Source organism: Giraffa tippelskirchi, chromosome 4, assembly GCF_054371585.1.
Source record: "Giraffa tippelskirchi isolate mGirTip1 chromosome 4, T2T-mGirTip1v1.2.pri, whole genome shotgun sequence".
NCBI lineage: Eukaryota > Metazoa > Chordata > Mammalia > Artiodactyla > Giraffidae > Giraffa > Giraffa tippelskirchi.
The window spans coordinates 22,231,875-22,246,324 of record NC_137278.1 but is presented as its reverse complement, the minus strand read 5'-3'; the positions used below and the strand labels follow the sequence as shown (position 1 = coordinate 22,246,324).

At 47.3% G+C, this 14,450-nt stretch overlaps 1 protein-coding gene across 1 annotated transcript; it reads right to left on the bottom strand.

The window, feature by feature from the left end:
* Positions 1-925: 925 nt before the first annotated feature.
* LRATD1 (LRAT domain containing 1) lies at positions 926-5,396 on the bottom strand. Its single transcript, XM_081595909.1, has 2 exons — positions 5,165-5,396; positions 926-4,165 (listed from the first exon to the last, which is right to left on the bottom strand). Exon 2 carries the CDS (start codon positions 4,127-4,129, stop codon positions 3,236-3,238), a length of 894 nt encoding a protein of 297 aa, XP_081452035.1. The 5' UTR covers positions 4,130-4,165; positions 5,165-5,396; the 3' UTR covers positions 926-3,235.
* Positions 5,397-14,450: the final 9,054 nt, after the last annotated feature.

Below are 14,450 nucleotides of genomic sequence, written 5' to 3'. Positions count from 1 at the left end.
ATATACTTTGGGAATAACAGTGTTCAGGACTGGTTTGTTTGAAGTATGCCTAGCCTCCCTTCTCCCCATTCCAGGCTCCTTTTTTCTTAGTTACCAAATATGTAGCAAAGCATTCCTTGAAGTAAAAATATTTTTTTTTTTTTTTTTAGTTATTTGCTTTTCAGAGTAACTTTCTGAAAGTGGAGAAAGAATGGGGGTCAAAAGATAGTTGTCTTCAAAACCACATCACTGACAGGCCAACGACCAGCTCAGCTACACTTAACACCGTGAATATTGCTATGAAGTTAGGTTCTCTTGAAGAAAAAAAGCCAAACTAAATTCCTGACTTCTATTAAAATGTCAAGAGGCTTTTTGGCTTAATTTCTGTAATTCTGATAACATCCAGAAATATTATATTCATTTATAAAACACAAATCAAGTCTGCTTGTGCCATCTTCCAAGAGAAACGCCACCTTCTTGGTGTCATCTCCATTGTTAAGAACATTCTAAAAATAGACACATTTTCAGCACAAAATATGAGCTAATGTCTTGATAATAGCCTCTTCGTGCTGCACATTGACCAATAGGTAATAATTATTTCAGTAGGAATGTGAAGAATATACAGACCTTTCAAGTTCCCTTTGAAACTAGTGTTTTTCTCTTGTGAATCTGTAGAAGTATCGTCAACCCAATCCTTAATAGACCAACATTGTCATAAGGGCTAGTTTGGCTGCCAAACCCATTTGCATTGCTAAGCTAGTGTCAGTGAGTAGCAAGCTAAGCGATTCCTCTGTTTTGGTGACCCTCTTATTAAGAGCAAAATCAGATTCTATGCCATCAGGGGAAATATATCTCAGTATCAGGTGTGAGAGACCATTGTTTCTTTTGCTAAAGTCCCGCGCTCTGAGTGACAGGTGGAAGACAAAATGTCAAGAAGGAGTCCTGGTTGAACAAGTGCTTAGGATAGTATTTAATACAGCAGAGAGCCAAGATACAGGAGGACACAGCAAAGAATGTGGGCTGTGTAGATACAATATAGAATCTCGATTTAGGATCCACCATCTGTTATTTGAAAGGGGAATAAGGGAAATAAATGATTTTCAGTTCTCCATACATGCAAAGATAAGTTCATTATTACAAAAGTTTTGCTGTTGTATGTGCTGAAAGAAAAGCATAGGCGTTTAAACATTTTTTAAAAAATAAATCACTCAATAGGCTTAAGAAAAATACTCTAGTTCATAGTTCATTGATCTGACCTTTTGACTCAAGATCAGGGAATGAATCCAGGCTGAAAACCAAAAAACAAAACAGAGATGAATCATTTTACCATGAAAAAAAAAAAGGCATTTCCAGTCTCAGCTAACCTCGACTAGTTTTTATTGCATTATTTTTGAAATGCCAAGAAACTGGCTTTGGCCATAATATTTGCTGTCCAACTAAATCACAGCTGTCAGTATGTGATTGCTTGCAACAATTAGCTAAACACTGTTATTTGACAAATTCCCTTGAAAGGGAAATAGATGCTGGAGGTGTGTCTAACACACGCTGAGTCAAGTAGCAAGTTAATCAGACAGGGCTGCGGCACAAGGAGAGAAGTTAGTAAGTCCTTGCCCAAGGAAGGGGTTTCAAACAACCTTAATTTTTTGAAAACCATATGTTCCTCCTGATCCTTAAAGTTCTCTCCAGTTTTCGGGAATAAACTGTGGGACTGGCTTAAGAGCAAGGGGGGAAAAGCCACCAATTCTACATTCATTTTTTCAGAAGATCAGGGGAAAGGAAGAAAACAAAACTTGCAAATATGGGATGGTAGTGGTATACAACAAGGAGAAATTAACACCATGGAACCTGCTAGCAATTTCCACCGAAGCAGTACACCCCTTAACTGACAGAAATTCATCACAATATACACACTGATTAAAAACTCCACCATTACTCAGGCTGCCCTTAATGTCAAAAAAAAAAAAAAAAAATGAACCACAATATTCAAAAACAGAATTCTCATAAGGTTTGAGAAAAATAGAGTGAAAAGGCAATGTTAGCTAAGCTTTTAGCTAAATCCACTCTTATGGCCCCCAGTATTTAAGCTATCATGGATTAAAGCCATGAAAATAAAAATTTCAATTTGAAATTTTATTAGCATGTTGCTAAAATGGTCAATAAAAAACATCAACACGATCGGCTTTGTTGACAAAGTTGGAAAACTGCTCTTTCTGCTTTTAAAACTTTATTTCCACCTCCCCACCTTCTGAGATTTCTGTTATAGACAAGCCAAACGAAATGTACTGGCTATGGTGCTGGAACAATGCTGGTTTCTGGAATGTTGCCATGTCTTCCCCTCCCTCTCCTCCAACCTCTTTAAAAATGTGGTTATTTTGGAAACGGAGCCCTAGGAGGGAGCCATCTAGGGTTGAGAACAGCACCCTCTTGACAAATTCAATTCGCTGACACCTGGTGAACCTTCCCCGTGTCGGGGTGGGGGGCGGGACCGGCCCTCCTCACCAAAAGAGCTGCGCCTTCAACCTCCCTAGACCTGGAAGGCATTCCTCTGCCAGCAGGGGAGACTCACAGGCGGATGCGGGTGGGGAGTGGCGTTCGCTTCCCTAGGTGGAAAGATCGGGAGGCAAACTGTCTAGTTTAGCTAGGATAACAATGTCAGGAGACCCGGGGCTGGAGAGCTGGAAGAGTCCCGGGCGGCCTCGGGGTAACCCGGCGTCCCGAAGTGCTCTCTTATGGAACTGTTCACAAGTGCAGAAGGGACATGCTCGATTTCTTGGAAATCCTGCCGTCTGGGGACACATCCATACTGGAGCGGATCGCCCTGACACCCTCGATGCTCACCTCCCACCGGCCTTGTGTGTGCACGTTTGGGGCGCGGTGAGGGTCTCTTTCTAGTAGTGATCGAGAGTCAGTCACTGACCAGTGACTCGCGGAGGAGGCCTGGTCCCTGCTCCCCTCGGCCCATTCTCCAATCCCCACTTACAACCCAAGCCGGAGAGCACACGCTGGGTCTCCATCACCACCCTTAGGGGGCTCCGCCGAGCATGCACCGCCCTTTGGGTCCCCGGGCGAGTTCCTGGGACTTCTGCCATCGCCGGAGAGGTGCGAGGCTGAGGTGCCTCCTGGGGCGCTGGCCGCTGTTGGCGGCCACTTAACGGGGGGCAGGGGTGGTGAATCGCAGGCCTGGAGCCCGGGGGCAGGGGAGGAGCCGGGCGCTAGGAGACCGGAGGGGCGCGCGGCTCCCCTCTCCAGGCTACTGCTACTCCTTGTCATCCACGAGGTCGGCGAGCTCCTGGAGCACCCGCAGGCGGCCGCTGGCATCTATGCGGCGCTTCTCGCGGATGAGGTCTTCCAGGCTGTGAAACCTGGCCGTGTGCACCTTGTTGTCGGCCAGGTGCACCTTGAGATAGTACTGCTGCTGCGGGGGCTGCGTGCCGGCCGGCACCTCCCCGCCCGCCTTGAACTCCCGCTTGCCGAAGCGGCACCAGGCAGCGAAGCTCTCCGAGTTCGTCCAGCAGATCTCTTCGCTCTTGAGGCCCAGGTGGCCGCAGGCGTTCTGCACCACCAGCTCGGCCACCAGGGGGCGGTAGCGGTACCAGCTATTCACCACCCGGCCCACGTTGGCCGCGCCCGCCTCGTACAGGCTGTCCTGGCGGATCTCGCCTTGGCACAGGTGGATGATCTGCCCGCCGCCCACGTACACGGCCCAGTGCGGGGCGGGCGCGGGCGGCTCCGGCGCGGGCTGCAGCCACAGCAGCTCCAGCAGGTCGCCTGGCTCGCAGAGCGCCGGCAGCGCGGTGACCGCGTAGACGCTCAGGTCGGCGCCCTGCGGGCCGCCGCTCACTTTGGAAAAGATGCATTCCTGGCCCCGAAAGGCGGAGAACTGAGTTTCCTTGAGGACCAGCTGGTGCAGCAGGTGGTGGTGGTGATGGTGGTGGTGGTGGCGGCTGGGGCTCTCCGGGCACGGGGCGCAGCCCGGGGGGGCCTTCACGCCGAACTTGTCGGGCTGGCCGCGTTCGTCCAAGTCCTCCTCTTCATCCGAGAAGAAGTAAGCCACCCCGACCCGCAGCTCGTCCTTTTCGATCCCTGACGGGTCCCCGGTGGGCAGCTCGCTGTAGTTGAGGTGGGTGATGCGGTCCAGTTGGTTGCCCATCAATGAGGCGGCGAGGCGAGGGCCAGGAGCGGGGATCTGCGGAAGCACAGGGGACACGCAGAGAACACGATCAGAGTCACGCCCGGCCCTCCCCAGGACGAGCAGTGGCCCTGGGACCTGGCCGCCCGCGCGCCTGTCCTCGAGTCAACCGTCCCAGGCAGGTGCCCTTTGCCAACCGGGGGCCAGGACTGGCACAGAAGCCACCGGTCCGCGGACGCCACCACACAGTCTCAGACCCTGTACAGGAACCCGGGTCCAACTCCCACAAGAGAAAAGGCAGAAGGGCTGGAGGGCGTGCGGGGTCCCGGTGGGAAGGACAGGCAGGCTGGGGCAACGTGGGAGTCAGGACACCCGGGAAAGGACGGAGGGCTGGGCTGGGAGAAGGAAGGGACGCCTCTGGTCCCAGAGCTTGGAGCAAGCTGCGCTCACATGTCAGTCCCCACCCTCCCGAGCCCACCCCTCAGTTTTACACTAGATCACACTCCCCAACAGCGCCTCGCACAATGACAATCGCACACATCACAGGCACTCGCTTGACACCAACAAAATTTTGCACACTTGGGAGTCCAGACGCTGACAGACTGGTACACTGGTGTTATAATGTCACATGCACACACAATGACTAACCTTCGCGACGACACACTCGGACCCCCACCTTCGCACACAATTCCAACCCCAAGCTTGCACGCTCGCACGGGCACGTACATCCATGCTCCCAGGCACACCTGCCCATACAGGCAGGTGGACTCTGCCCCTGAGCTCTCTTGGCCTTCCACCACCGCCCCCCCCACCCCCTACCCCGCCAGCCGAGTCAATCTGGCTGCGCCAGGGCGAGGCTGCTCTGTCTAAAATAACCTAACAAAGAGGCGAGGGGAGGATGGGGAAGCCGGTGTGGGATGCATGTGTGCGGCTGTGGGTTGTGTGACGAGGTCCACTTGCAGCCAAAAGACCCCTCTCCCTCCTACCCGGCACAGGGTCCAAACAATCGGACGAAGAAAACATGTTTCCAAGGCAAAGCAAACCGCCTCTTCGTACCCGTGATTTCCCTGCTCCCGAAACCCCAAACTCCTTTAAAGTCTCCTGGTCCCCATGGGTGCCGCGGAGGTGGTGGTGACGAGCGGGTCCTGGGCGGCGAGTGAGGCTGCGGCTCAGTTCCGCCCCGCGTGGATCAGTGCGGTGCGGTCCCCGGCGCGGTGCCCGTGCGCCTGCCGGTCGGCGGTGGCTGGGGCGCCGGCTCCACCTGAGCAGTCCAGACTATTCTGCTTTCGTGCAGCCCAGCGGACGACTCTTAAGTAGCCGCAGCAGCTGGTTTCCAGGGCCCGCCCCAGGACGCGCTCATTGGCTGGGGCGAGTGCCCGGGCCCTGTCAATCTCCGCCGGAGGCGGTGGAGTGCAGGGGCGGGTCTCCGGTGCGCGCCCTGCCCCGCCCCCGCGCACCGGAGCGCGCGCCGCTCTCGGGAGCGAGGTGTGAGCGCCTGCCGGGAGCACGCGAGGGGCGGCCCACTTGCCTCCGCGCCCAGCAGCTGCTGCTACCGGTCGTAACCGAGTGCACCGTCCTCCCGTGCGTACTCTGCCCGGAAGAACAGATCCCGGCGGTGAAGCTGAGTCTGGGGGTGAAGAATCCCCAGTGCACGCCGAGCACTTGGCGCGGCCCTAGAGCGAGGAACGCCATTGTCAGAGGCGGGCACCTGGGGCCCTGCCGGGGACCCCTGACCCTGGGTTCCTGAAGCCTCCTGGGCTAGTCTTTGGCGCACAGGCACAGACGTTGTTCCTGCTGGGCGCCGATGCCTTTGAAATTGCGCCTGCGATGTTTGGCTCCACTCCTTTGACCCGCTTGAAACTGCTGACCTAGCACTGGCGCCTGATTTAAATGGAGTGCGGTGTCAGATGCGAATGAAAAGTCTGACCCCGACGAGCCTCCTCCCTGACTGGGCCTGAGTTTGGCCTCCAATGATCTGTCTATGAAAGGGGCGCGTCAGGAATGTCGACAGTGGGACCCAATCTTTTTTTTTTTTTACAGCCCCTAGAAGTGCCATTGCTAAGGGATTTTTCGTGGGAGAAGGGTGTCCAGCTGAAATTAATGATTGCATTTCTGGATGGAAGGTTAATGAATGTGCTCTGGATATTGGATGCTGAAGGATTACTTTCATACCTGTGAAATTTTAGAACAACAGTTTGAAAAGCTTATGATGTTAAGACTTGAAGCGTTCTTAGACATCTAGTTCTACTTTCAAGGCTGGTCTCTGCTTCTTGGTGGATCCCAACATCTTTCCGCAGGGAGAATTGTGTGCTTCCTCTTTGTGCCTCCTTGGCAGCTGGTACAAACTCTTAGAGCGCTTATCCCTGTTTCATTACAAACCTCTGTTGACTTTCTTCCTGTTTACAAAGTGAATGTCTTGAGGACTGACTTATGTTTCACACTACTTTGTATTGTGGGCCTTTTTTACAGTGGTGTAGAATGGTTTTCATCAGCAGTAAGGAAAGTGAAAACAGTAAACAAGTATTGACCACTTACAAGTTACTAGGTACCATGTTTTGAGGTTTAACTAAATGACTTACTCTTCCTGTCTCTAAGGATTCACTAATATTCCCATGGCAACAAATGAGAAACTGAGGCCCAAATACCCACATCAACAATCTATCCAGGGTCTATAGGATTTCAGGACCGATCTTTAACCTTGTTCTACTGTTTATTGAATGAATAAAATCTTGTTGCATAAGGTAAGAAAACTGGTTTTCCAGAGAAGTTAGCTGATTGGCCCCAGGTTACATGAGGACTAATACATATTACAAATATTTGTTTGGTTGATGATTCTGCTTAAATATTTTTCAGATTGCAGAGTCTCCTGCTCATGTATGATTTCTGGAGATTTCTGTATACCCCACAGCCTCCAAATACAGTGATTTATCAAATTAGATGCTTAATAAGTATTGCTGGAAAAAATGGTTTTAAAATGACCATCTGTATACATTTGATGTGCATGAATCTTTTGAAAAACTTGGCCATTGCCCATGTAGGAGTTATGAGAATACCAGCTGCCATCCTTGGAGCTGACCACAGCTTGTGATGACATTTTTTAGACTTGCTATAAATAATAAGCAACTGATTTGGGCCCTGTAGTCAAGGGAATTGAACAAGTGGCTTCAGAGATCAAAAGTGAGTTATTGGCCTGGTTATAAACTGGACTTCAGGGATCTCTGGGAGAAGTATCTGAAGAGTTCTTTACTGGTGTCTGAGAGGAAATCATTGGAAGTAGCTCAGAGCTTGACACTAAATAACTTTTTTTGTCCTCTCTCCATCCCAAGATAAAGTCCTGTGCACAAACATTTACAACATATTTGTATGGGATGCTGTGTTCTGTCCTCCTGTCCTATTCTTCACTGTTTCAGACTACATTGTAAGCAGACTGCTCTTCTTTGGTTAATTTTCCGTCATTCAAAAGGATAATTAACAAAATGTTGTTAGGGCTTTAAAAGATGGAGGTACCACTAGATGGCCGGGTTCCAGGTTCCCCAGTGACTGTCTGCATTGGGTTGTGATGTGAGGTAGAAACCAATCTTCGTGGGTTAAGCCACCGGAAAACATTGTGGCTATTTGTGACAGCAAGTAGCCTGTCCTGATCCGTAGTCTCTCCTTTATTTCTCCCATCCCCCGCCCCTTCTCTCTTAGTGTCTGTTCTCACTGTTGAGGTGGGCTTTCCAATAATGGAATTCCTGAAGGATCACAATATCTTCACCTACCTAGAATTCAAAGAAATCCACAATGGATGTATCTGTCTCCTCTAGGTACTACACCATGTCTCCCTACTACTTTTTTCTCTAAATTTTCATTCACTTCCTGGTGAGTAACTTAGGCATCTTTCTAAATATCTTCCTTGCCTTCTACTTTTTTTTTGGACCGCAAAAATGGCAACTAAGACTAAAGGGATTCCTAATAACCTGCTCCCCCTTAAACTCTTTTCATGCACTGACATTCTGACTTTCCATTTCTTCTTAAGTGAACTCTTCCAACTTTGCTTTCCACATTTTCTGAGTTTCTTCCTATCACTGGATGTTCTTATTAAGGTATCTTTGAAAGAAAGTGTTTGTTGCTCAGTTGTGTCTGGCTCTTTGTGAGTCTGTGCACTGTAGCCTGTCAGGCTCCTCTGTCTGTGGGATTCTCCAAGCAAGAATACTGGAGTGGGTTGCCATTCCCTTCTCCAGGGGATCTTCCCGACTCAGGGATCGAACCCAGGTCTCCTGCATTGCAGGCAGATTCTTCACCAAAAGAGCCATCAGGAGGAGCTTAAAGTACCTTTCATGGCTTCTTATCATTTTGCCAGTAAAGAATCAATGAATATCCCCTGGGTAAAACCTTTAGCACTTGTGGGTTTAGCATTTTGCTGGACATGGATTATACAAAGATGTCTCAACCCAGTATGAATCTCTCCACTGTATTCTCTATAGATTTTAGGAGAGTGCATGCCTTTTGCATGGGTCCACTTCTATGTGGTAGTGATGGTAGAGCTCTGGGTAGCCCTGGGTCACTATTACCACTGCTGCCTCCTGTCCAGAATATCTTTCCCCGGCTTCCTCACCGAGCTTCGACTCAAAATTTATAATCTTTTCAAGCCTCTCCCACATGTCTTCCCCCTCACCATTCTAAAGGAGATTGTCTTTTATGCTCCCATGGTACCTTGAACGTATTGGTCATAAGATGTGTCACATGTGTTGAAACACTTATGAAATCAAATTTATATCACTGGTTGATTTTCTTCTCTTTCTTCCTTAAGGAGACTAAGAATTATTTGGGGGAAGAGCCCCAAATCTAGTTCAAATCTGTAGTCCCTTTGCTTAGCATGAGGTTTAGTGCATAGTGGATACTCGATAGATGCATCTTATCTGACTCACTGCCTGCATGAACCATGATCACTGTTTCACTTGCTGAGCTGACACTGTTTGTTTCAGTTTTCAACAACCTGAGTACTCTGACACCTGGAGCATGTTCTCAATTAGATGATGTGCAAGACAGTTTGCTCTGTGATGTATAGCACTGGTTTTCCAAATGATCCTCTGGCATCATCCAGGACTTTGATACAAATACAGATTCCCGGGTTCTGACCCAGATGTAGTGAAACTTCATCTCAGGATGGGCTCTAGGGATCTGTACTTGAAACAGTTTCCCTTCGCATTCTAGATACGGCGAGGTGATTACTGGCCAAGCTCTATTCAAATGTAAGAAATTATTCTTATTCTTCTGAGACAGCCCTTGAAGGTAGGCACTTAACAAATACTTGGAATTAGGTTCTCTCGACATCCTGTGGTCCATCTTTAGTAGAAGCGAGCTTCATTTTAGACTGATCATACGAAACTAGTAAATGTGTATGTTTTCAGTCAAAAGTGAGTGAAGTCAATTGGTTTTTTAAAAGTTATATTGTAGTCCTGGGGTAGAGCTGTGGACTTCTGTTCCTTTTCTGTTGGTTTGAGCCCTGTGCTCCAGTCCGCTGTGCTAAGAGGCTATGGTTAGAGCAGAAACATGAGTGACAAGGAAAGTCTGCTCCCAGGTACGTTCCTTGTTTGACTGCTGATTGACTGATGATGCAAATCCTGGCTTTGCTTTTCGTATTGCTTCTGAATTTCCCTCCTATGACTGTTCCTTTTCTGATCCCATTTTTCTCGAAGATCGATTCATTCTTACTCTGAACGCCACTCCCTTGTACCTCACTCTTTCAATCACCTCTTCTCTCCACCTTCATTTATGGTCTTAGTTATCCTACTAGCTCCTTCCCGCTTGTGTGGAAACACTTTCAAGTCTCTCCAATCTTAAAAACACCCCCTCACTATACATCTCCCTTGATATGTCCTCCTCTCTTGAAAGAATTGTCGGTACACATTTACCCTGCCCCACCACAGGCTCTCTTCTGTACCCATATTGCCGATATACAGCTCTCACCAGAAACACCAGTGATCCATTACCTGATGGATTCTTTGGGGTTCTTACTTTATTTGGCTTCCCAGAAGCAGGTGACACAGCTGACAACTTCCTCCTTATTGACATAAGTTCTTCTTTCACTTTTCACTGTGTACACTCTCCTGGTTTCCCTTCAGCTTCTCTGGCTGTTCCTCTTACTACGTTTTGTGGGCTCATTTCCTTCAACTTGTCTTTTCACTGTTGCGTTTCTTGAGAGTTCTCTTCCCAGGGTGTTCTCATCACGAGATCTTGTCTGCTGCCTTTGACTTTCATCATCTTTCCATGTCATGACTCCCTGGTGGAAATCTCCAGGTTCCATTTCTCTCCGGAACTGTCTCGAAGACATGAACTGAGGGTGTCCCACAAAGACCTAAAGGGCAGGATGTCCCAGGCTGAGCACTGAGACATGCTTGCCCTTGGGTTTTTCCTTTTGTGGATGGGCACCGTTGCCCTCCTAGTGTTTTGAGCTGATGCCTGGGCATCATCTACCACTTTCCCTCATCCTCACACTACATTAGGACCATGCCACCTCCTGCTATTTCTCCTTTGTGAATGTTTTTCTTATCTTTCCTCTTTAGTCCATTTTGGGCTGGTACCTCCTTGGTCCCAGTCACTAGGAACTCCCATCGAAATCACTGCCACAGCCTGAGTTGTTTTCTCTGACCCCAGGATTGCTCCACAGTCATCTCCCACATTGTAACCAGAGTGATTTCTTTCTTTTTTTTTTCATTTTCATTTTATATTGAAGTATAGTTGGTAAACAATTTGTATTAGTTTCAGGTATACAGCAATATGATTCAGTTGTAAATATACATCTGTCTATTCTTTTTCAAATTCTTTTCCCATTTAGCTTATTACAGAATATCAAGTAGAGTTCGTTGTGCTATACAGTAGGTCAGAGTGATTTCTAACATTTGGTGGTGGGGTGGGGTGCCTCTCCTGCCTGACTCTCCCTCTCTTCCTCAGTAATTCCATCAACCTTAAGAAAACATCCCAAGTCCATGTGGCAGCTCCAAGATCCTGCCCTTGCTTGCTTCTCCACCTCCTCTTTTGCTAGTCACCTTCTTGCATCTTGTAGGCCTTTCCTGGCGACTCAGATGGTAAAGAATCTGCCTGCAATGCAGGAGACTCAGGTTAGATCACTGGGTTAGGAGAGCCTCTAGAGAAGGGAATGACTCCCCAGTCCAGTATTCTTGCCTGGAGAATTCCATGGTCAGGGGAGGCTGTCGAGCTACAGTCCATGGGGTTGCAAAGAATTGGACACAACTGAGCAGCTAGCAGTTTCTTTTTCTCTTGCATTTTGCTTCAGCCTTCCCAGTCCAACTCATCTGTTTGTTTTTGCCTTATCCTCTGCTTCATTGCTCTTTCTTGTGTTACTGCTTCTGATCCCTCTGCTAAGATTCTTTATTCCAATCGCCCCCTTAGCAAGAAAGTTTTTTAGGTTCTTCTTCCTCCTGGTGGCCCTCTCTGACTTACCACATCTGTCTTAGATTCCATTCACAGTGCACTCTGATCCTTCCCAATTATATTGACACTGCCTATTTATTTATTTATATACATGAGCTCTTTAAGAGGAGTGACTGTACCTATACTGTTGCCACCAGTGTCCCCATCCATGAGTGCTTTCGGAGCTGCAGGGTGGAGGTTTAATGCATAGGTATGAATAGAATTGAATGGATAGTGATAGTTCATGGGAATCAGAGGAATTCTCTCTCCCCCTCCCCCTCCCCTTTCCCCTCCTTCTCTCCCCCCACCGTCTCCCTCTCTTCCCTCTACCCATCCTTCCCGTTCCATTTAAATTCCCTTACAACCTATACCACAGGGATGGGCAGCTCTGGTAAACTTGTGATAGTGAAGTGAAGTGAAAGTCGCTCAGTCCTATCCGACTCTTTGCGACCCCATGAACTATACAGTCCATGGAATTCTCTAGGCCAGAAGACTGGAATGGGTAGCCTTTCCCTTCTCCAGGGGATCTGCCCAACCCAGAGGTCAAACCCAGGTCTCCCGAATTGCAGGTGGATTCTTTACCAGCTGAGCCACAGAGAAGCCTAAACTTGTGATAAATGCATTGCTAAATGATAGAGATACTTGAGGATTCAGTGAAAGGGGAAAGTGCTTATTTTAGAACAATCATGAGGGTGATTCATTTTTCTGTACAGTAGAAACTAACACAACATTGTAAAGTAACTGTACTCCAATAAAAACTAATAAAAAAAAAAAAGCGAAGTAGCCACTTAGATTTACATTTCCCCTGTTCTTTAGGGCTTTTCCTTTGGGTGTCATGGTGCATTGTTTTAACTGCTGATGCTGATTCATTTTGTTTTCCTTGCTCAGTAATCATATTGATTGTAATGAGATATTTATTTAATGAGATATTTATTTTCCAGTTGTCGGAAGTTTGGATCTGATTACAGACATAGCACATAGTTCGTAAATTGTGGTTTCTATTTAAAAACATATACTTAACATACTACTGCTGCTAACACATATTCAGCATATTTCTAAACTCCAAGGGCAGGGAGCTTCATGTGTGTGTTCTTCTGTTCCCACTCCATCATCCCTCTGGCTCTAATGTTGCCCTAATTACTCTCTGTGTCTGCCTTTGATCCTAAGATCTGAGCTTGTCCTCTTATTGTAGGGCAGTTTTCATAGATCAGTTCTCTTTTAGAATAGCTGGATTCAGACCCTGGCTCCATTATTATTAGCTGTTTGGCCTTGGCTGATATGCTTAATCCCTATGTACCTCAGTCTGTTCATCTTTAAAACATGAATAATAATAATATAGTATTTTTCCTTAAGGGGTTTTGGTGAATGTTAAGTGAGATAATGGACTTCCCTTGTAGCTCAGTTGGTAAAGAGTCTGACTGCAATGCAGGAGACCGGGGTTCCATCCCTGGGTGGGGAAGATCCCCTGGAGAAGGGAATGGCAACCCACTCCAGTATTCTTGCCTGGAGAATCCCATGAAGAGAGGAGCCTGGTGGGCTACAGTCTATGGGGTCACAAGAGTCAGACACGACTGAGCAACTAAGCACACAAGCACACACACAAGTGAGATTATACATTATAAGCACCTAGACCAGAATTCTGTATGGCCCAGACAGAATTTATTAACTATTAAAGAATTCTGCCCTAGTGGGTAGGGCATTTTTTCTTCTCTATATTCCTCCTTTATAATATTATGTATTATCCTTTTAATAATACAGAATGTTAAAAAAAAATCTACTCCTGCTTCATTGACTATGCTAAAGCCTTTGGCTGTGTGATTCACAACAAACTATGGAAAATTCTTAATGAGGTAGGAATACTAGACCACCTGACCTGCCTCCTGAGAAACCTGTATGCAGGACAAGGAGCAACAGTGAGAACTGGACATGGAACAACAGACTGGTGCAAAAGTGGGAAAGCAGTATGTCAAGGCTGTATGTTGTCACTCTGCTTATTTAACTTATATGCAGAGTACATGTGAAATGCAAGGCTGAATGAAGCAGAAGCTAGAATCAAGATTGTTGGGAGAAGTATCAACAACCTCAGATATGAGGATGATACCACTTTAATGGCAGAAAGTGAAGAGGAACTAAAGAGCCTCTTGATGAAGGTGAAAGAGGAGAGTGAAAAAGCTGACTTAAAACCCAACATTCAAAAACAAAGATCATGGCATCCAGTCGTATCACTTGATGGCAAGTAGACGGGGAAAACGTGGAAACAGTGTCAGATTTCATTTTCTTGGGCTCTGAAATCAATGCAGACGGTGACTGCAGCCACGAAATTAAAAGAAGCTTGCTCCTTGGTAGAATAGCTATGACAAACCGAGACAGTGTATTAAAAAGCAGAGACATCACTTTGCTGACCTAGGTCCAAATAATCAGACCTATGGTTTTTACAGTAGTCATGTACGGATGTGAGAGTTGGACCATAAAGAAGGCTGAGTGCTGAAGAATCGATACTTTTGAACTGTGGTGTTGGAGAAGACTCTTGAGAGTCTCTTGGACAGCAAGGAAATCAAACCAGTCAATCCTAAAGGAAATCAGTCCTGAATATTCATTGGAAGGGCTGATGCTGAAGCTGAAGTTCCCGTACTTCAGCCACCTGATGTGAAGAGCTGACTCATTGGAAAAGACCCTGATTCTGGGAAAGGTTGTAGGCAGGAGGAGAAGGGGATGGACAGAGGATGAGATGGTTGGATGGCATCACTGATTCAATGGACAAGAGTTTGAGCAAACTTAGGGAGACAGTGAAGGACAGAGAAGCCTGGCATGCTGCAGTCCATGGAGTCACAAAGAGTTGGATACGACTTACAACTAAACAACAATCCTCTTATAATTATTATTATACTAGTGCTCATAGTGTTAAGCCTGAATATTAGACCAGATT

Excerpts from the sequence above, each read along its gene's own strand:
- LRATD1 (XM_081595909.1), bottom strand. The coding sequence starts at position 4,129 with ATGGGCAACCAACTGGACCGCATCACCCACCTCAACTACAGCGAGCTG.